We start from the raw sequence: 23,416 nt of genomic DNA on the forward strand, positions 1-23,416 counted from the left end.
AGGTCTGCTGAGAGTAGAGCTGAGCATTGTCATCCTATCAATGACACTGCAGCCTAACCCACCTCAGTATTTCCTCTAGCAACTTCACCAGGGAAGTCACTTCAGAAAAAATGGCGGAGGGAGGCGGAGGGGAGAGTTTTGTCGGCATACAGAACGTTGTATGTGCTTATACTTTGGGGGAGGAGGGGAATGGAGCACATAGACTTATGAAAAGTCCCAGGGGCCACTATGCCTCCTTGTCCAATAGCAAATGATGTTCCTGAACTTCATGTATGTGTTGAGCAGGAGAGCTGACATATCTGTACAATCCCACATGAAAGAACGCTGGGGTAGATAAGTAAGTACTCTCCAGCTAGGACCATACCAAGAAAGGGACAGAGCCATTGACATGCGACTCCATCCATTCCTGGCAGGAGTCAACAACAACTCGGAATCAGTAATAGCTAAAGCAGCTCACAGAGCCATTATGGACACCTAATCTTTTGTGCATTGCCAGTAGGAGATCATCACTGGCCATGAAACTAAAGATACTAGTTTCTGTACCACACCCTGGCTTCAAACCTTGTTGAAAGAGATCAGATATGTTAAATGAACAGCACTGTCCCACACCCTTCTGTAAAATATATTTATCTGCAAAGGACATTGTGAGGATTAATGTTAGCACAGCACTCTGCTAATATAAAATCTTATGCTAGAGCTCAATTATAATCAAAGGACTTACAATATTCCTCATATGTTTCAACAATATTGTCAGGTGGGTGCACTCATAGGATATGACTAACTGCACTCCAGGTTTCTGTTCAGTAGATTTTGGACCTGAAATAAGCAAAAGAAATGAATTTCCAGTTACTGAAAGTGTGAATTTCCAGTCAGTGAAAATATTAATGGGAATGCATAGCTAAAGCATTGAAATACTATTTTAAATAACATGTATAACAAAATATTGCCTACTTAAGGAAGGTCTGGAATTAGAAAACACTAAAGATGAGCTTGTTATAAATATTAGGCCATTAAGAGAGATTTTACATTTTCATTTGTTGTCAGTCTGAATTTCAGCTGGAATGTTAAAACTTAATTGTCTATACCCTAAGGGTATTTTTTAGAAAAATGAACATAATTGAACTGTTGTCTGTGATTTTTCCTATATATTAAAGAAAAAAAAATCTTACATGGGGTTTCAATTTCTTCCAGTTTGCAGTGGGGGAAAAGAAGCTCTTACTTGTATAGGAGGCAAGGCATGTAAATCAGTGCAGAATTTGGCTTACATTTATAGACACAAGAGTTCGCAGAAAGGTCCCAAAACAACTGTAGATTTATGAGAGCTAAAGATACTAGGTGTAAAGAAAAGGAAAAGATTACTGTATTTTTGCCAATTGCAGGCATGGGTGAAAGTAACATTCCATACTTACCGGTACGGAGGCCAGCTCCGGCCCCTGGAAGGGGCAGGGCCTCAGGCAGAAGGTGCGGGGCTGGGAGGGTCAACATCCCCCAGCCAGCCCATCTGCACTGCTTGGCCTGCACCGCCCAGGGCTCCAGCGGCGATGTAAAGGGCCCGGGGTGCTGGCCACTGCTGCGGTAGCAGCAGTGGTGGCCAGAGCCCCAGGCCCTTTTAAATAGCAGCCCCGGAGAAGCTGCCCCTTTTTCCACCCCCGGCAGTAGCCCGGGGGGGGGGGACGGTGGGGGAGGAAGGAGGCAAAAGGGGGGGATGACAGACAACGTTAAAGCGCTGCCATGGCAGCGTTTTAACGTCAGCTGAGTATGGGCCGGTACTGGGGGCCACTTTTTACCAGTTCGCTGTACCTGCCCGTACCGCCTTACTTTCACCCCTGATTGCAGGCCTGATCCCATGGCCCTGATACTTTGCACAGATTCTTATTAATATGCAGTTACAATCTGATCCTGTTCACACTGAAACCAGTGGCAAAAATTCCATTACCTTGAATGCAAGCCCAGTCAGGTTTATAATCTGAACACTGACTCAGTATTTCCTATTAGTATTTTTAGAGGCATTGAGCCAAATGTCTTCACCGAAAAGTTGTGTTTTTTTAAAAACTGTGGGATAACGAATGCAGGTTAGCTGGTCTTGCTGTAGAATCCTAGTGGAGAGGCACACGTAGCTTTTACCGTGATGTAGTTAGGTCGAGGTCAACATTTTACCTCCCACCTGTGGTTGACCTCACGTTGCTTGAAGTAAAAATGACAGTTTCTTGTCTCCACTAGGATTTTTGTAGAGAGATAGCTAACCCTCGTTATTTATCCTGCTGTAAAAAAATACCCTCAACCTCGATGTAAACTACTCTAACTTTACTGAAACAAGTAGGGTTTCATTTTACTGACACTAGGACTGAATTTGGCCCATTATATCCATTTACTAGACTAACAAAAAAGTGAGAGTTTGCTCCTGTTATCATTTATTTGTTTTACTGTAGTGCCTAGGAGCTCCAGTCATAGACCAGGATTCCACCATGCTGGGTGCTGTAAAAACGCACAAGAAGAAGAAAGTCCCTGCCCCAAAAGCTTGCAATCTAAGTATAAGCCAAGAGTCAACAGCTGGATAGAGGTAGATGGAGGAGCACACACAATGAAACAATATTGTCTAATAAGACAAGATAGACACAGGGTGGGGAAGGGGTAGAACACACAAGCAGAGTGAACAATGGGATGGCAGCAACTGTTATGTTAGGTCCACCATTTTGGGGGATGGGGTGATACTTGGGAGAGGATCGGCTAAATGAAAAGAAAAAGTGAGGGCAAGGAGGGTGAGAGGGACAGGGCAGAGGAGAAGAGGGTAAGGCAAGGCAGTTGTGGAGTGAAGCTGAGATGAAGAGCCTGAGGAAGGGGGAAGGCAGGGAGGAAGGGAGGGCTGGAGCAAACGGCCAATCAGCAGAGGGCAGAGAAAGTCAGAGCACTTTGAACTGTTTTGACTGGAATGTCGAGAGGTCCCAGATTTGGCTGCTCCTTTTCCTACCGGCTGGAGTCTCTGGTTGGCTATTCTCTACTGCTCTCCATCATGCCATGGGGTGGGAGTGGAGGCACCATCTGGGTCCTTGTGCCACCGGACTAAGAAGATGTTGATGGGAGAGATGACCCCAGTTGGGCTCCACTTTACGCACTCTCCCCACAAGGGTAGCAATCCTTGCTTTGGCTTCATCTGTTGCTACCAATCTGTGGCTGGCTCCTCTCTGCAGATTTCACACCCCCACCCCCCACATGGCCCGGTGGATCACCCAGATCCCAGTGCACCCAGACTGTGGCAGGGTCTCTGCTGGACAATTCTGGAGGGATGCTGGGGGAGGGATGGACACCATTTTATCCCCTCCTCCACTGCAGCAGACGTTAACCCCATCATGCCAGTACAGTTATGCAAGTATGAATGAGGTTCTGTTCTGCTTACATCATTATCAACAGAAGCATCAGGAAAAGAGTGCTGAGTCTGCCACGCAGCGTGTTGGAATCTGCCACTCTGTGACAAACCTACTTTAATCCCATCGCATTTTCAAAAGTGATTTAGGCACTCAGGAGCCTGTGCCCCATTGACTTTCAGTGAGATGTTGGAGCCTAGGTCACTTTTGAACATGAGATTTAGGCTTCTAAATGAGTTGGGCATTGTGACGCTGTGCAGAACGCCTAAATATCTTCGAAAATCTGGGCCTTAGTCTCTCTGTGCCTCAATTCCCCATTTGTGCAACAGGCATCAAATTATTTTACAAAAGATTTGGAGAATAAATACATAGATACTTGGGAGGTACTCAGACATTATCATGATGGCAGCTCGATAATTAGATAATCCAAATACTCCCAAAACTTTGGGAAAGTTCAGATCAAAATCTGAACTTCATAACTATTCCCTATCTTTACAGAGAGCCCCAAACCCAGAACCACAAGTCCTGAACTCAAATGATATTTTTTGATTTCCCCTCCACCGCCAAAAAAAGGGTGCTATTTAAACAGAAAGACATGCGTCTCTGACATGGCCTATGCCACCATGCAATGCAAGGGAAATATTTGCTAAGTTCTCATGAACAGAAAACTGAACAGAAGAGGTAAAACCTGCCTAACTAGAAAGCAGAGATGCTGCTGTCCTCCTGCTGTAATAATTTGCATATCTATTCTTTTCAAAAATATTTTTGTAAACTGGCCACATTTATTTCAGTTAGGGCTGTCAATTAATAGCAGTTCACTCATGTGATTAACTAAAAAAAAAATTAATCGCATTTAAAAAAATTAATCATGAAAAATTAATTAAGCACTGTTAAACAATAGAATACCAATTAAAAAAAATTAATCACATTTAAAAAAATTAATCATAAAAATTAATTAAACACTGTTAAACAATAGAATACCAATTGAAATTTATTAAATATTTGTGGATGTTTTTCTACATTGTCAAGTATATTGATTTCAGTTACAACAGAATATAAAGAGTACAGTGCTCAGTTTATATTTTTTTATTACAAATATTTGCACTGTAAAAATGATAAACAAAAGAAATAGTATTTTTCATTTCACCTTATACAAGTACTGTAGTGCAATCTCTTTATCGTGAAAGTGCAACTTACAAATGTAGGGGTTTTTTTTGTTACATAATTGCACTCAAAAACAACACAATGTAAAACTTTAGAGCCTACAAGTCCACTCAGTCCTGCTTCTTGTTTAGCCAATCGCAAAGAGAAACAAGTTTGTTTACATTTACCGGAGATAATGCTGCCCACTTCTTAATTACAATGTCACCTGAAAGCGAGATCAGGCAGTCACAGGGCACTGTTGTAGCTGGCGTTGCAAGATATTTATGTGCCAGATGCGCTAAAGATTCATATGCCTCTTCATGCTTCATCCACTTTTCCAGAAGACATGTTTCCATGCTGATAACACTCATTAAAAAATAATGCATTATTAAATTTGTGACCGAACTCCTTGGGGGAGAATTGTATGTCTCCTGCTCTGTTTTACCAGCATTCTGCCATATATTTCATGTTATAGCAGTTTTGGATAATGACCCAGCACTTATTTGTTTTAAGAACACTTTCACTGCAAATTTGACAAAATGCAAAGAAGATACCAATGTGAAATTGCTAAAGATAGCTATAGCACTTGACCCAAGATTTAAGAATCTGAAGTGCCTTTGAAAATCTGAGAGAGGTGAGGAGTGGAGAATGCTTTCAGAAGACTTAAAAGAGCAACATTCTGATGCGGAAACTACAGAGTCCAAACCACCAAAAAAGAAAATTAACCTTCTGCTGGTGGCATCTGACTCAGATGATAAAAATGAATATGCGTTGTTCTGCACCACTTTGGATTGTCATCAGTATGGATTCATGTCCTCCGGAATGGTGGTTGAAGCATCAAGGAACATATGAATCTTTAGTGTATCTGGCATGTAAATATCTTGCGATGCCAGCTACAACAGTGCCATGCGAACGCCTATTCTCACTTTCAGGTGACACTGTAAACAAGAAGCAGGCAGCATTACCTTCTGCAAATGTAAACAAACTTGTTTGTCTGAGCAATTGGCTGAACAAGAAGTAGGACTGATTGAACTTGTAGGCTCTAAAGTTTTACATTGTTTTATTTTTGAATGCAGTTTTTTTGTACATAATTCTACATTTGTAAGTTCAACTTTCATGATATAGAGATTACACTGCAGTACTTGTATTAGGTGAATTGAAAAATACCATTTATTTTGTTTTTTTACAGTGCAAATATTTGTAATAAAAATAAATATGAAGTGAGCACTGTACACTTTGTATTCTGTGTTAATTGAAATCAATATATCTGAAAATGTAGAAAACATCAAAGAAATTAAATAAATGGTATTCCATTATTGTTTAACAGTGCGATTAATTGCACGTGATTCATTTTTTTAAGCGTGCAACAGCCCTAATTTCAATGCTAGAATGATTTTGTTATAACAATCTACTCCCAAACCCCTTCTGATATTGCATAGTGACTAGGTGAGCATCATTAGGAATCACTTAAACAGTGACAGGAGGGGAAGGAAAAAAATCCAATGAATTGCACAACTTCATAGGTTCAGTGTTTTTCTTGGGTAATTAGAAGCACATGGAAATTGGTTAAATAAATAGCCATACGAATTGTGCTAAAGCAGTTGTAACAATACAGAGGATAGAATACTTGAGTATGAAACAGGGAGTTATGTTTGAACATAAGGTACAATTCTCTTGGGGGCTCTGTTGATACTGTGAATTGCAAGAGGTCAACTTCAGCAGTTTAGAAAGTGCATCAGATCTCAGAGTATAAATTACAGTGTTAGAATTCAGTTGAGCATCATGTCCTGCCCCACCCCTTTTTTATCTATTCTATTAATGTTTTAGAAAGTGAAACTTTCCATCCAATGGAGGAATTCTTCACTTGCAATCGGTGTTTTTATATACAAGAAATAAATGTATGAATTGTTTAACTAGGTTGAGGATAGTGCCATACATCGGGGAAATACATATTTTAATCACATGAAAGTCTGAGGTCTGAAAAAGACACCATAGATATGAGCATGGCTATTTTAAATTTTTTTTTGCCTTTTTCCAATGTATATATGAAACGGCTTTAACAACAAAGATAAAATGAACTGAACACAGGAAGAAAAAGGAAAAAAAAAAGAACACAAGGAGTCTGATTCAGCAAGGCACTGAGCGGGCTCCTCTGAGGCATTAACCACTTTCAACTTCCATCAGCTACCATCAACAATAGCAGCCAGATGCCATCAGGCTGTTTTTAGCCATCAGGTAACAGTTTAGAAACCCCTGCATTCAGTGCCAAATTGTGGTCTCATTGAAGTCGATGGGCATTTTGCCATTTTCTTTTGAGACCAGAATTTCGACCTAAACTATAATGGAGCACACCTGCTCTGATGCCCAATCTGGATACAGAGCAGCTGGTGGACCCACATGCTTGGGCTCTGCATTGTTAAAAGGTGGTGTGCTCTGTCTGTTCTCTCTTATAAACAAGGGCCAAACATTTGTCTAATGGAAGACACAGTCAGAACTCCCATTGACTTCAATCGAATCGAGATTTGACTTCTAAGGATTGATCTGACGCTCACTGAAGTCAACGGAAAAGCTCCCATGAGTGCCCGAAGCATGGCCCCAGGGCTAAATAGAGTTCACAAGTTCTTTTAATATGACTTCTGGATGCCCCTTCCTTGGGACTCCAGGGTAAGGCTTGAGTCAGCTCTGGGTTTATTTATTTTTTATGATTACAAACTAAGCCAGCTAATTTATTTGGAAATGAATTGCAACTTCAGGCTGAATGATTTGCAGTGTTGCCAGGTTTGTGTTCCCCTTATTTATTTGGATGGCCATTTTTTAAAGCAAATTACAGCCCTACTTTATGCTCTCCAATGTTTCTGGAATCATTTTTAAACAAACCATTCACTGTAGTTGCCATGTTGTATGAGAAATTAAGAAAGTAAGGCACAGATACAGAGAAATTGATCAAATCTCCTTGAGGGAAACTACCCTGGAAGAATGTTTTGCTTTTATGCATCAAAGGATTGCAAAGTGCTATGTAAACACTAACTAAACAAGCTTCTCAGCACACCTTGAAGGTAGGTAAATCTTATTCTATCTTCTACATCCCTTGATTTGTCTCACACCTTTCCTCTCAAGACCTGTTTTAATGATCTACCATCAAAGGCTGATGGAACCAGTTCAGTTTGAGTGGATTGGGGTAGAATACTGCAAAAATGACCAACTGCTCTACTGACAGTTTGGTAGAGAATTATAATCCTCCTGTCATCAACTGTTGAAAGATTAGCTCCTAACAATCTCTTTCCTAGATCTGGCCTCGTAAGACATCATGAAATAGTGATGGCCTGCAAAAGATGAAATACTAGGAACACAACAAGAAGCACATATAAGCAAGTGCAGCAGAGAGAGTTGTCATGTATCACAAGGATTAGTACAACAGTCTGGTCTCTCTAGGGGTGACTCCCACACTAGGCACTGGGAGTAAAGCCTGCACAGGGAGGTGTAATGCACAGCTCCCCCCTTCAATGAGCCTGGCTTTTGTTTTAAAAGGAGATAGGTCCTATTTCTCTGCTGGTATAAATGGGCACAACTCTACTGACATCACCTAATTGTGCCAACACAGACCTTGTCCTATATGTGAACCATTAGAAATGACAGCAACCATTTCATTTCTTCACAGTGTATAGTTGAATGGTCTGGAATTTTAATACTTCCAGTAGATGTTATTCAGTAACAGAAAAATAATCATCATCACTGAATATCAAAATTGTTTTGATGGATATTTTCCCACAAAATAACATTTTTTTTGGTCATCATGAAACACCTTAGGCAAAATCATTTTTATACCTGTTCCCCCCATAGTAGGCTAAGAGTACCAGGATGCATACAATATTGAGTATATTTCAGAATGCATCCCAGTGGGAATACTGCATCTGTATTCACGACAAAGTAAATTTGGCACTGAGTTTTAATCTCTTCTTTGCTAGGAGCATAGTATAAATTCATACATTTTAATTTTTATTGTACTCTCTCTAATAAGTGTAATTACCTACAATCTTTGAAAATTAAAGTGGTGTAAGTGAAGGATGATGTCAATCAAAATTCATAATCTGCTTGTTATGGGGCATTCTTTCTAACTAAGAGACAGGGCTGAAGGACAAATCACCAAGTTCTCATTCAGGCAAAACTCTTATTAAAGCCAAGTGGAGTTTTGCCAGAACAGAGAGATAGTAAAAATAGAGGCCTGAATCATCCCATATATAGAAAAAAGGAGTAAAACCTCTGGGCGGGGGAAGGGAAGAGGGAAGGTGTCTCCACACAGAATTCCCTGCCTTCTGCACCATCACTCCACTAAAGGGATGGGCTTCACTCCTTGAGAATATGCTTAGGGCCACCTTCAAGCCAGGAAGATCCCAGGGCTTCTATGGGAACCCGGGGCCACACAGGGCAACGCATTGTTCCTGTCCCCATAGAATTATAGAATCATAGGGTTAGCAGGGACCACCAGGGTTATTTAGTCTACCTCCCACCCCTGCCAAGATGCAGGATTTGTTGTAGCTATCCAGCCTCCTTTGAATTTTAATTCTATCCTCCAAAGTATTTGCAGTCCTCCCTAGATTTGTGTCACCTACAAATTTGATCAGCATGCTCTCTATTCCTACATCCAGGTCATTAATAAACATGCTAAATAACACAACACCCAGAAAAGATCCCTGTGGAACCCCACTTGAGACCTCCTTCCAATCCGTCGTCATTCCATTAATAGCTACTCTGTTTCTAGTTGTTTAACCAATTATGCATCCACTTAATGGTAGTTCTACCCAGCCTGTATTTCTCTAGCTTACTTATGAGAATGTTATGTGGGATTGTGTCTAAAGTCTTGCTAAAGTCCAAGTATATTATGTCCACCGCATTCCCCTTCTCCACCAAACCAGTTACCTTGTCAAAGAAGGAAATCAAGCTGGTTTGGCATGATCTGTTCTTGGTAAATCCATGCTGGCTCTCAGTGATCACTGCTTTATCCTCCAGGTATTTGCAAATGGAATGTTTTATACACTGCTCTAGTAGCTTCCTAGGTATCGAGGTCAAACCGACTGGTCTATAGTTCCCCGGCTCCTCCTTTCCCCCCTTTTAAAGATGGGCGCTACATTAGCCCTTCTCCAGTCTTCCAGTACCTCTCCTATCACCCATAAGCTTGCAAATATCACCAATGGCTCTGAGATTTCTTCAGAACCCTAGGATAAATGGCAACAGGCCCTGCTGACTTGATTCATTCAAATTAGTCAGAAGAACTCTGCTGTGTTCTTTACTTTTCCTGATCTGCATTTATTTCCCTTTATTTTCTATAATAACTTCTCTGGTCATGTTATTTTTTGTATGAAGAGTGAAGCAAAGTAGGCACTGAGCAGTTCCGCCTTCTTATCATCTTCTGTTACCGGCTCATCTTCTCCATTGAGCAGTGGGCACATGCCATCCCTGATCTTTCATTTTTGTCTGACATATTTGTAGAAACCCTGCTTGTTGTCTCTAACACTTCTTGTCAGTTGTAACTCATTCCTTGCCTTGGCTTTCCTGACTTTGTCCCTACATACTTGTGCTATTCCCACGTATACATCCTTACTGACATGCAAGTCCTTCCATTTCCTGTATGTATCCCTTTTGGGTTTTAGATAGCTAAAAAGCTCCTTGTACAGCCACATTGGTCTCCTGTGGCTCTTCTTATCTTTCCACTGCATCGGAATAGCATTATGTTGAGCCTCTAGTATTACATCTTTCAGGAACTGCCAGCCCCCTTCGACTCCTGTAGAGTTGAAGGGGGGTGACAGGGGGCTCCTAGACCCAACACACATCATTTCCCACTTTCCAAAGGAAGTTGAGGGAACAGTGCTCTGGAGGTGGCTACTCTCTTTATGCAATTTAGGGCCTTCTTTGTGTTCTGTGCTGGTACAGTGCCAAGCATAATGGAGCCCCGATCTATGACTGCTACTGAGATACAAACAAAAATAATGTGAAACCAGGGGGAAATTCCCCTCCGTAGCCATGTAAAGACCTCAGGATTTGGACATTAGAACAAAGAGAAAGGGCATTAATTACTTCAATCTGAAAAATCTGTGTGATTGTCTTACTCTCAAAATCTTTAACAATTAGTGTTTTCTAGGGTAACTGGAGATGAATATTCCTGTAAGACACAGATGCTTTGCTTATTTAAAGCATTTCCCAGAGTTTTGAAAGCCAAGTTACCCTGCAGGCAAACAGCTTCCTACATCCCTATCTCTGATTATTCAAGGCCTACTGATCTTAACTTGTACATCTGCTGTATCCCCCTCTCTCTGGATAGTCTTATGGAGCCCCCACATCACCATAAAAATGTAAAGAGTTAACCAACAGGTTGGGTTATTGATATGATAGCTTGGTAGCTCACTAAATACTCAGAAAATAAATGATGGTCCAGTTCACAGAGTGAAAGGTTTTCTTCTTTAACCAGTGTACCATTGGCTACATAATACTTATATGGATGGTCCACTGGTTTCAATTCCTTGCTCTTCTGCAGACTCATCATGTGACATCAGTGTCTCAGTCCCTCATCTGTAAAAGGGGGTTAACAGTAGTTCCTGATCTCTCAGGGGTGTGAAAGATAATACATTTAAGACTGCAAGGTACTTAGATACTACAGTAAAAGAAGCCATAGAGAGCTATAGAACATAGCCCATGAACCCAGGCTACAAGCTGTATTTAAGGTCTGGCTTGAATTTTTGCAACAAAACTCTTCTCTTGTCAGCGCTTTGCATCTTCCCAATCCTGGGCCATCTGGGTATCATCAGAGCAACCATAACCACTTTCCAATGGCCCTAAGGGAATTGATGGGGTACACAGATGTCTTGGCCATGGCTCTTGTGCTGCAGGGAGAGGGGCAGTAGGAGCCACTATAGCAATTCTACACCAACAGAGGATCTCTCTACACAAGGGGAATCCTCCAGTGGTTGGTTAAACCAGAATTAGAATTGCTTTGTGTCACTAGAGTGGTATAGCCAAGGAGCAGGGGCTCAGTCTATAAAGAAGAGGAACAAGCACATTGGACATGGAAGGGATGTGGCATTGTTAACAGCCACTCAGTTATGAAATGTGGACAGCTGGGTAACCTGGAGCTTTCTTATCGCTTGGAATATACAGCAAATGGCTGAACTGTTTTGGTGCAATCAGAGTAGAACCGTGGCCTTTGGCATTAGGTTTTATTTCCCCCACCCCCGAAGTTGACTGCAGAAGATGAGCTAATATGCAAGAGTCAGCATTAGGTAACAACAAAGCCAACAAGATAGCTCATTGGTGGGGCTTCAGGACAGAAGAGGGAGATGGTTAGGAATTTAGACATGTTAAGGAAACAATGTGCAGAGTATTATTAATTACTGAGGAGCAGTATATAGTAGTGCTATTTCTATAAGTAATGCATACTTAGGCAAGATTAACCACATATTCTGTTATTTACATGCCCCACTCATTGTGAAATACTCTCATTGACAGGTCATTGCTAGCATACATTATTCTTTCCCTGTCTCAACACATGCATGATACTTTGTCATACCTCAAATCCTCCTTCTTAAGATTGTTATATGAAGAGGGGTTTTAAGAAAAAAAGGGCTCCTGGCCTAGTTTGTTTCAAGTATAAATATATATTTGCTTTAATTATGGCGTAAGTATAGCTAGAAATAATACAACTAGTAGGGGAAGGGATGTCAAAGCCAATTGGGGCTGCAGATTGTATTCAAAAAATATTTGTGTTAACTTCTATGAGTCAGGAAATAAAAAGTGAACTGAATTACTTACTGGTTATTATACTCACATTAACAAACAAACAACACGTTTACCAGTGGGTTCGGTTAGACCCACCTCTGCATTGCAGCATTTAATGTTACCAAGACCTATTCCCTCTTAAAGTGATCAAAATTAATAATGTACATGCCTAGGCTAACAAGTGCAGATTCTTCTGGCCAGTCGGTTTTGGACCCATCGAGGAAAAAGCTGAGGACGTGCTCATTCTGAAATCAAATAAAAAAAACAACAGAAATATTACATGCTGTGAATGGGTGGGGGATGTGCTCCATTTTCCAACACTTGTCCCGAAGGGCAACGGGCTGGTTTGTCTCTTGCACATGCACTAGAGGAATAAGCAGGAAAGGGGAGCCTCTTCCCTCCCATTGCAGGGCCGCATGGCAGGATAGGGCCCTAGTACTCCCTTGGATGTTGCTCTATGAATCCAGATGCACACCCGAGTGGGGTGTAATCACAGCCCCAACCATCTGTGCAAAAACTGGGTTTGACAGCAGGCACTAACAAGGGTGCATCCTGCCCCTTTTTGGGGAAGCAGGAAAGAAGCACACTTGAGGGAGTTGTACCTTGGCCCCATGAGCCATCCTGCCCTGTACTAGTTGGATGACTCAGGGACACTATGTCTTTGCTTCTTCCGGTCAGCATGCCACACAACAGCAAGGCCAAAACGTGGTCTCAGATTAGTGTTTCTAGTTGGTAAATATGCTGCAAAATATTTCAACCCCACCCCCTGTACAGCCCTTCTGTGGAGAGGAAGTGGTGCAGAAGGTCTTGCATTGGTCCCCTGCATGCAGGGTGAAATTCACCCCATTCACTGGACCAGTGTACGGCCTGTAGCACCACATAACTTAAGTGGTGCAAACGTCTTCTGTTGGCTCTCTGTACCCTCCCATTCTAACAAGGCTAATAAAGAGTTAACTTTCTGACAGAGCTCAGACATGCAAATAGGAAGAAGAGGATCATTTTTCACCACATTGTTTAAAGAAGCCTCACCTCTTGTGCTAGATTAGAGATTTTATTTGTGTTAACTGACCCACGGTGCTCTAGTAAACAGATGTAAAAGGTAGTTGAATTCAGTTTTAGAGCAGTAAAGTAATAAACCAAATCCCCTGGTCTCAAATATTGTGCAGTGCAATAAAAATGTGAATTTCAAAATGAACAGTTATAAGAGTTCTGAATCAAAGCTGGACAGTAATTGCATTTTATTAGCTTTTTCATAAAGCAGCATGTCAGATTGTCCATGCTTTAATGTGGTTAGACTAGCCATATTTATATCAGTGTTACCTATATTGACACTATAACGAACTGGATGCTGCAGAAGAGCCTTTTCAGATTCCAGCATTCAAATGTCATCAGCATTTTACAGGGCTAAGAGAAATAAGATGTCTCTTATCAACAGCATGTCCTGCTTCAGTTTGACAAAATGCAGCAAGAGACAAAAAACGAAAAAGGGGAGCTTAATGATAAATGTAGCTCCTAGAGCAATTAACATCTGGGATTAGCAGAAGAAAAAGGAACATATGCTCAGCATTCAGATATGATTTAACAATTTAGATTTATTTTGACATTTGTTTTTGCTTTTTATTTTTTATTTTGTTGTTTGAAAAATAAAACCTCCAAAATGCTTCTAAAAATGTCACTTTTCCTTGATTCAAATAGGAGAAGAAGTGATTAGCAAGAAAGTGTCAGTACTCCAGATAACCGAGTGTTGACAAATACAAAGTAACTTTAATCTTCTGGGGATATCTCATATGCGAACACATATACTGCTTCAGGTAGTAGTGTCATCTTGAACATTTATTAAACAATAGGCTTATTCCTTGTGGGACCCTTATTTGCTTTTTCAGCATAAGTCTCTACAGGCAAGTGTAAGGAGACTCAGCATTTGAAGGAGTATATTTTTGGCAGCTCGGCCCTTATTTAATAGTATGAAAAAAAAGCAGATAAATGTAAGTAGTCATCCTACCTTCATAAACTCGAGAGGACAGGTATGAGGAGGCAGAAGGAAGAATATTTTAACACATTTGAAAGGGAAATAAAAATTCTTCACTGAGCATCCTGTCTTTCTACTTCCTCTTGCTTGCTCTTTCAACACTAGATAGGTAGATTTATATTGGTGACACAGGGAGAGTACTGAGCGGGAAGAGCGGAGGGTTATTTCAGGTTACCATAATTGCAAGTTCTCATTTTCACCAGTACCTGCAGCATCATTTAAGAGCACATGGCAAATGGTGCAAAATCTCATGACAGGCATACACATAATGGACACCATTCATCCCTGGTGCCTCACTATTGATTTCAAAGCATGAATTTTGCTCTGTGTGTGTGTGTGAGAGTGCGTGTGTGAGAGTGCGTGTGAGAGTGCGTGTGTGAGAGAGAGAGAGAGAGAGAGAGAGAGAGATTGAGAACAATGACGTACCCAGCATGGTAACAACACACATAGGGAGACAAGAAAGGTTAGTGTTGGCAAGTGAAAAGGAAAAAAAAAAAACTGCCTCAGACAGCCCAGGACCAACGGGCAGATTGGCCAGCCCACATAGGGCACGTGAAAACACTGCCAAGGCCAAGGAAAAGATCTTCAAAGTGTTTGTTGTAATAGGCATCCATAACTGCTTGAGAGACAGCAACTGCTCGGCAAACTGTGTGGAGGCTGGGATCTTAAGTATCGGGAGTACATCTGCACAGTACAGGACATGCTCGTTTAGACGCCACTTCAGCAAATAATTTAAACACATGCTTAGGTTCACCCCTATTCAGCAAGAGACAAACACATGTTTAACTTTAGGCTTGTGCTTAAGTCCAATTGCAGTCAATGCCAATGGGACTTAAGCATGTGCTTAAGTGCTTTGCTGAACATAGACAGACTGATGTATTAGAGCCTGAGACAGCATGTGTTAAGTGAACACAAATTGTATGTTTTGTAAATGGCTGAGTGCCTGCATTCCATTAAGGATTAATTGCTAGTGATCAGAAGTGTTTGGTATTGGTCAAATGGTTTTGGTGGCCTCAGTACATTTCCGAGTGAATAGGTATCCATGTTACAAAGACACATCACCATGAGAGGCAGTAACTGACCCCTGTGTTGTCAATTTCAGCATAAGCCAAGGAGTGAATTGACCATGAACATTCAACTACTCTTTCACAGAGAGAAATGTTCTCCCCAGGTCAGTAATTTTAGTTTAAGTTCCTTAAAGCAATGCCTGTATTAGGAATTTTAGGCAAATCTCCCATCATTGGTCTTATTTTTATCTAATAAAAATATAATCTGTAAAGTTTAATGGTTGATGTTCACCTGGTTGAATCAAAAAGTCAAATATTCCATTAGGGGAATCTACGTACCTGAGCTATGGGTGTCTCTCTGTTCAGAATTCATCAATATGCTCAGCTGTTAAAATTGAAAGGACCAAATTTCTGCTCTCAGGTACGCTGGTACAAATATACAACTCCTAATCCTACTGACTTTGGTGTATATATTCTGAATTTACATTAGTGTAACACACTAGACTTTGGCCAGGCATCTCTACAGGAGCCTAAGTAAAAATTATCTTAATACTTGGGCAAATAAATTAATCATAGTCAGATTTCTAGACAGCAATAATTCCAGTAGAAAAAGAATCAACCTGATCTATTTTTTCAGCTGTCTGCCTATCTTCTCTACTCGTGTTAGAGTAGATCTGGAGTCAGAGAACTCCCATGCTTCTGTTATAGTTCAACAGGCCAGAGAAGCAGCAGGAAAGAAATAAATCAGAAAAAGCTGACCTGCTGCATCTATGACATCTTCAGGAAATGATAGGGGAAGATAGGAGACTTCAAGCCCTATGCATTTTGGCTCTACTTGATTGCAGTGCATACATGAAAAGTGAAAATTCAAGGGAGCCACACACTTCAGACCCTCATTATTTCTATCACATTAGAGCGACCCCATGAAATGAACACTGGAGCCATTTTCTGATTTCACTTGCATTGGTGTAAATCCAGAGTAGCTCCAGTGGCATCACTGGGTTATTTTGGACTTACACCACTATGTACATGAGGGGAGAATTTGGCCCTGGAGGTTATACAACCTTCCACCATATTTATGAGGGATTTCTTTGCTCAAATAACAGAAAGATGTGAAAAAAATTTAAAATACAGATATGTCCCTTTTCAACCTTAATTACTTTTTTGCAAAGCATTAGTTAGACTAGCAAAAGGTGCAAAATTATCGCCTGATTCTCATTTATACTAAGGTCTTAAAGTGTGTACTTATGTAATTTACAGCCATTTCAATTTACACCCACTTTAAAGCTTCTTTACATTGCCATAGTGGTATAAAAAGACTTCAGTATAGGTAAAAATCAGGCCCTGTATGTTTCAATGTGCTAGAATCACATCTGATGTTAGCACTAAAATTTCAATGACATCCATGGACTTTTATGTGCTTACACTAATACTGAATTTGGCCCAATGTTTTTAGAAGTATCTTGTGGATAAGTAAAAACAACTGCACACAGGAAAAAAAACAATAAACGTCACCTTCCCCACAGTTAATGTAGTGTAGTTTTGCTAATTGAGCTTTCTCTGAAATTTTCAAAAACCCAACCCACGCGCCCCCCAAAACAAACCAAAAACCTTTATGTATGAACTCAGTGGGACAATTCAGGTACGTTTAATTAAGCACATGCATTTTGGTAGAATAGGAACTGACATCTAAAATCTGTGAGCTGCATGAGCACACTGTAAATCCAATATATTGAAACCAAAACAAACACCACACATTTTTTAAACAAGAAGAGATGAGAAAATAATCCATGCCCACCTGAGTAAGTTGATGAATTCTAAACAGCAACCCCTCACACACATTCAGGTACATAGATTGCTAGTTTCCTATTTATGCAAAATATTGAGGGCTGATAAATTAACGTGACTTAATATTCAGTTCCACGATTGAAGTTAAGCTTTTTGTATGCCAAGGCCAGCTGCAACTTCTCCTTCAAACTACGCAGAAAAAAAATCACCTTAGTCAACAACTGACATGTTGCTGCTTGACATAGGACCCAAGAGCTGACTCAATTAATAGTGCCTTAATTTGGTTTTGACTCCTTAGGGAGTGGACAGTCTCCTAGAGCATGGCATTAAAATGATGAGCAACTGTGATAGCCCTAATTTATTTTATATATTATGGCTTTTGGGTTGTTATGGACCTGCGATTTCTATTTAGCCTATCACTCAGCTAGAGTTAGCAGTGGGCATAAAAAAAAAGTCTGTCTGTGAATGTCACAGATTTGATTTACACTGAGATAATGTGTAATTTTGTTGTTCCCATGTTTCAAACCTTCAATTTATTGTGTCTTGATGTTTCAACTAGTTTCTGGATTGTTCTCCCACAATAAGACACCACTTGGCTGCTATCATTTAATGACGCAAAACTGCAAGAGTCCAAATATTTCTGAACATGTTCTCATGTTTATCCATGATTATTGCCCCAGTATATGCAACTAATCAACCAACCATGATATAATCGGTGCAAAATTACAATATTTTTCTACCACGCATGTAATACAATTGATTTCATGGAAATAAAATTAAACTAAAAAAACATGCTGACATTTGTCCTTTATCATTGACTTAAGCTACTCTACTTAATATCAAAATAAAGATGCATGCATACTAGAAATTTGCTGTTTTAATTCCTGTTTGTAGCCAGATGGATATTAGCTGCAATGTTTTACAAAAGAAAATTCACTCAGCCAACTTTCTATGAAAACATATCAGTTTTGATGGAACTTTCACTGGGAATATTTCTCAGGTCAAAACCAGAGAAAGCAAGAGAGACAGAGAGAGAAACCTACTTGGAAATAGACCATAACATTGTGGGTAGAGCAGTCACCTGGGATATTGGAGATTGAGGTGCAGGTCCCAGTTCTGCTGGATTCAGGGCAGGGACTTGAACTTGGTTAGCCCACCAGGGAGGGTATTTTTCAAAAATTTTGAAAGGTCTTGGTTTTGTCCTGATGCAGAATAAACCAAATGCTGAAACCTCAACATTTTTACAAGAAACTGAATTCTTGTTTTCCTGCCAACCCTATTCTTAAGTATGTTATTAAGACCACTAGAAATCGATGACACTTAAACATATGCTTAAATTTAAGCATATGCTTAAGCACTTCCTTGAATAGGGATGGAATTAAGCACAAGCTTAAATACTTTCCAGTACTGAAGCCCCATTGATTTATTATGCCCCATTGTAAGCAGTTATAGGATTGAAGTCTTATGTAAACTTAATGTATGTGTTAGTGGGGGTTGGGCTTACCAGTGGCATCCCCTAGTGGCTAGATCACTTCCTATGTCCAGTGCCTCCCACTGGCATCTATTCCAATACTATGATAACCTGACCTGCCTTTAGGTGGGTGGTGACTCGATCCTCCAGCTGGGTCATCAAATTAGTTCACTTCCTTCCAGAGGAAGGAATTCTAGGGAAATTATATAGAGTCCCAAGGGTCTTCAGCCCACCCGTGGACTCCTACAGGTGGCCTGCCCTCTCCCCAAGGCTCTCAGCACCTCCGTCCTCTCCTTATTTTGGAGAGGAGGGGTGGGAGGGAGATTTATGCCCTTTTTCAACAAGCATGGTTGGTAGGGGAGCCTATGCCCCCTCACTCCACCCAGCTCCAGCCCAGGGTCTTATGAGAGACAACAATATCAAGTGCCCTAGAGCACCCTGAGGCTGCCTCCCGGGGTCATTTCCTACCATTCACTTCTCCTCAAATGCTCAAAGTCTAACATAAGACAGCAAATCAACACAAAACAAACACCAATTTGAACCTTCAGCCCAGCTGGGCTCAGATGCTAACCCCTTCCTTGCAGTGAGAGCTTCTGCGGCACCCATGCTCAGGAGCTCTCAGGGTAGGTATGTTCGCCCTCCCATCTGAACTGTCTGGCTCCCTTTTAAACTCCTCTTCCAGTCGGATCAGGCTCTGCAGGTGTAGGGGGCGGGGGTGCAGTCACCTGGGCCAACAACTGCTCCTTAACCCCTTCAAAAGAAGGGGTTTATATACCCTGTCACAGTATGGACATTGGTATGTGTGGATAATTTAAATTTTCTATTCTTTAAAATACATTGTATTGGTATTTTAAATGTTTTAAATAAGAATTTGACTCCATCAGAATTACAATACAAACAATAAGGTAGATAGTCCCTCCCCCCGCTATGTTAAATCATTTAACAGAAAAGGCCAGTCTTAAACATAACACTGTTTCAGTAATAAGCACTTAGTTTGGTCTGAAGAGTATGCACACTCACATGAGTCAGTGAGAAATCGGAGTGTAGTCCAATTCTCTTTAATTCTAGAATTTTTAGCTACATAATGATAAGTCTGAGTTTGCAGTACCTCCTGCAAAAGCAGAACAAGAGTTTTCATAGTTGCACAAAGTGACAATTTATGTCTATGAAATCAGGATAATCAGTTTAGAAATGGTAGACAGAGGTATTTATAATTAAAATCTCTTCCACTTTTTGGGTTTCCACAGCCTGAGCCCACACCCTAGGCCTCAACTTGGCTAAAACACAATTCAGCAGGACAAAAATTATCAGGTTAATAGATGTAAAAGACAAAGAGTTTCATTCTATAGGCATCTGCACTTTCAAGACACACCAAACATTTATTCTTCACAAACTCCTTAATTATTTATTACTACCCATTTTTACTAATGCATAGTAAAAATACAAGTAACTCTTGAACAGAGAACTATCATTAGATATGGCTTAGACTATGCTTTCTATTCGCATGAGAAAGGACAGATTTGACTAGAAAGTTGTCTGAGATGAGAAGACAGACAGAAGCAAGTAAATACAATAATTTTTTTATCAAGAAAATCTCCTAACGAATACTTTCTGCTTGGAACTTAACCAAACATCCACTATGGGGAAAGGGAAAGTTGATACTATTTAAAAAACAAGGATCTCTCAGCCATTAATATAAAGAAAATGACCCACTGAACCAGTCTCCTTGATCTAAATATATCAGTATGTTCAGAATATCCAACATCCCCTGGCAGGAGAGCAACATTAAAGTAAAACATCACAATTCAGTGATTTTGGAACGCCAGTGACTATATAAAGATGATCGCTAGAATTACTAGTTAGATACATAATGGGTAGGAAGACAATGTACAGCATACGGTAACATTTTGCAGATGAAAACTATCCACCTATTATTCCTTCCATTAATATGGCCCACTGAGTCTTGTACACCATTAACTACAGCACATATTCTACTGTAAAAGATTAGTTTCTCTGTCATCATTTTAATAGTTGTCCCTAAACTCTCATCTCCTTGGCTCACAGTTCTTGTTTGCACTGGAACTGAACTCTGTATCAACGGAGCCATTGGTAAATGAACTGGTTGTATTGTACATCCACACTACCCATGTTGGAGTGGTTTAAGTTTTGCCCTCTATCCACAGGAGCACTGTCCTAAACAGTTTAATTTACAGAGTCCTCTGGGTACCTACCCCGCAATTCCCACTCAGCTCCCAGCAGTCTGGGAGCAGACTCAAGGCCACTAGTGCTCTGTGGGATGGTAATGGGAGGATTAGATGAATTATTAAACAAGATGAGTGGTAATGTGTTCTAACTGGCCATTAGCCCATTTCTAGGGGGTTTTTTTGTGTGCAGACACAAAGGATTTTACAAATATTCAGAGGTGATGTGTTTGTGGGGGAGGGCATGCAGCTGCTTGGCTTGTACTAAGCATGCTCACTAACATCTGCTGAAGCTTCTGCCCTCACTCTGCCCTTTCCCTCCCTCCCTCCCCTCCCATTCCCCTCCCCCCACTATTGGCAGGTACAGATGGTCTCTGCAAATATTCAAGGGGCTTCTATCAGTTTAATTTCCCTAGTGTAGACCAGGTTATAGTTTCTGCACTGTAGTGCCTGGCCCAAATGAAAGCCAGTCTACTGGAGGCAGGCCTAGGGCACAATTAAGACACAGAGCCTTTCACTTCTAAGTCACTAGCCTGAAACAGCCTAAGATCACTAATGATCAAAAAGAGCTCATGTGAAAAACTGGTGGTCTTAAGTCCCACTTCACTGTAGGGCAGGGTCTATACAGCACATAAAAGCTAACCCAAAACCTCTGAATATTTACTGGCAATCTCAGTAGAGAGGCCAAGGACTGAACTGGCCTGGAGTCTGAAGTTTCCTCTCCAAGCCTGAGTGTTGCTTTATCATGTGGATGTTCGTTATCTTTGGAAATCTACTGACATTTCCTATCGACTGCTGATCTTCAATCCAGGATTATGCATTATTATTAAAAAGAAAACAAGCTCTGATTGTTATTTCACCTGGATAATTTCCCTTTCCTCTTACATTTCTACGGTGTGGTCACAGCTTCATAAATTATTGTGCTGGGTGAGTTTTCCTGTCCAGCAAAAATTTTCAAGATTTAAAAAAATGTCCACCCCAAATCAGATGAAAAGTCAAAAATCTCAAAAATGTTGTGACCCTAAAATCAGAAAAATATTTCAGGTAGGTAATTTCAGTGTTTCATTTTGATAGTTTTGAAACATTCTGTTTTGATTTTGACCTTTTAAAATTCTTTTTTTTTTGTTTACTATTACTTAACTTAAAATTCTAAATGAAAAGTCATTTTGAACCAAAAAACAGAACCTTTTGTTTAGAAAATGTTGAAACTGGATGTTTTCACAATTTCAAAACTTTTTTTCCCTGAAAAATAATTCTGAGATTAGGCAATTGTTGAAACCAATCTAAAAAGATTTGGTTTCCCTGAATCACCATTTTTGATGGAAAACATATTCTGTCAAAAAATTCCCAGCCAGCTCTAATAAATTATTTTTCCAATCTCTTTGTTGCCTGTGGGTGGTTAGTCCTGTTAAATGCTATAATTGTTCACCTCAGAAATGGGCACAGCAGTGTCTGGAGTTGTCATTTTATATGGGCTGTAGAAAGCTTTGGGATCTGTTTGGCAGAAAGCTGCTAAAAACAATATAAGCTATTATATGGAAAACGATCACGTACATTAGACAGGTTGTTGAATCCATTCAATAACTGCTTCACATAGAGATTTAAGTCTTTCATTCTTTTGTGTTCAAGATCTGTAAAAGGTAAATGCCACCAGTGGGGAAACCTGAAACAGAGAACATGTAGACATTTTATTTCTCCTGAAAAAATATGATATTATTTACTCTATGGCACATAAGAATAGCAGGACATCTTTAAGATTTTGTCTTAATTATTATTTTTATTTAAGGAGAGGGACTGTGGTCTAGAGGATAGGGCACTAGAGGTTGACTCCTGAGACAGAGGTTCTGTTCCTTGTTCTGTTAATGACTTCTTGCGTGACCTTGGGCAAGATGCTTCAGCTTTGTGTCTCTCTTCCCATCCCACCCTTTGTCTGTCTAATTCATTGTAAAGGCCAGATTTTTAAAGGTATTTAGGGCACCTAATAAGCACCTATCTGCATCTTTAGATGCTTATATTCCTTTAAAAGTCTGGCGCTAAGTGCTTCAGGGAAAAGACGGTCTTTGTGCTTGTATAGTACCTAGCACTGATGTCAGCTTTTGGCTCTAGGCCTACTGTAATAAAATCCTACTATTTCTAATAATAATGAATGACAAAAAAGTATTAACAAAATCTTGCAGCCTCTCATCAGTACAGCTTTGCTTCCTCCCTTGCCTCCAACCCCCATTTCTTCTGTCTATTTAGATTGTAAGCTCTTCAGAAAAGGTTGTACCTTGTATTGGGTGTTCGTACAGGGCCTATCACAATGGGTTCCTGATCCCTACTGTGGCCTGGAGGTGCTACCATAAAACAAGTCGTATATGGAAACACAATAATAATAGATAACAATGCTCTTTGATTGGATTTTAACAACATTAATTTTACATTGGTTTAATAATTAAAAAAATATTTCTCTAGTATTTTTCTACATCATGGGTCCTGTGCCAACTTCAAATTTTACAGCTGTTGAAGATACCTAATGTTTTAAATATTTTTTCACTTAAGTGTGTTATAAAAGCTATAAAAGCAGTAAATTCCAAAGCATGGCTCGATCAGCCAGAAGGTTAGCTTTCTAACAGTGCACCTTATTGGATTACATTAACCTTGAACTG

At 40.2% G+C, this 23,416-nt stretch overlaps 1 protein-coding gene across 1 annotated transcript in view; it reads right to left on the bottom strand.

The window, feature by feature from the left end:
* The window catches only part of PIK3C2G (phosphatidylinositol-4-phosphate 3-kinase catalytic subunit type 2 gamma), a 330,089-nt gene that overhangs the window by 41,295 nt on the left and 265,378 nt on the right, over positions 1 to 23,416 (bottom strand). Inside the window, exons 30-32 of the mRNA XM_074938223.1 lie at positions 22,323 to 22,431; positions 12,442 to 12,517; positions 722 to 816 (exon numbers count right to left, since the gene is read on the bottom strand). Coding sequence (XP_074794324.1) covers positions 722 to 816; positions 12,442 to 12,517; positions 22,323 to 22,431 — 280 coding nt within the window. The remainder of the gene's footprint in view (positions 1 to 721; positions 817 to 12,441; positions 12,518 to 22,322; positions 22,432 to 23,416) is intronic.

This window comes from Natator depressus, chromosome 1, assembly GCF_965152275.1.
Source record: "Natator depressus isolate rNatDep1 chromosome 1, rNatDep2.hap1, whole genome shotgun sequence".
Taxonomy (NCBI): domain Eukaryota; kingdom Metazoa; phylum Chordata; order Testudines; family Cheloniidae; genus Natator; species Natator depressus.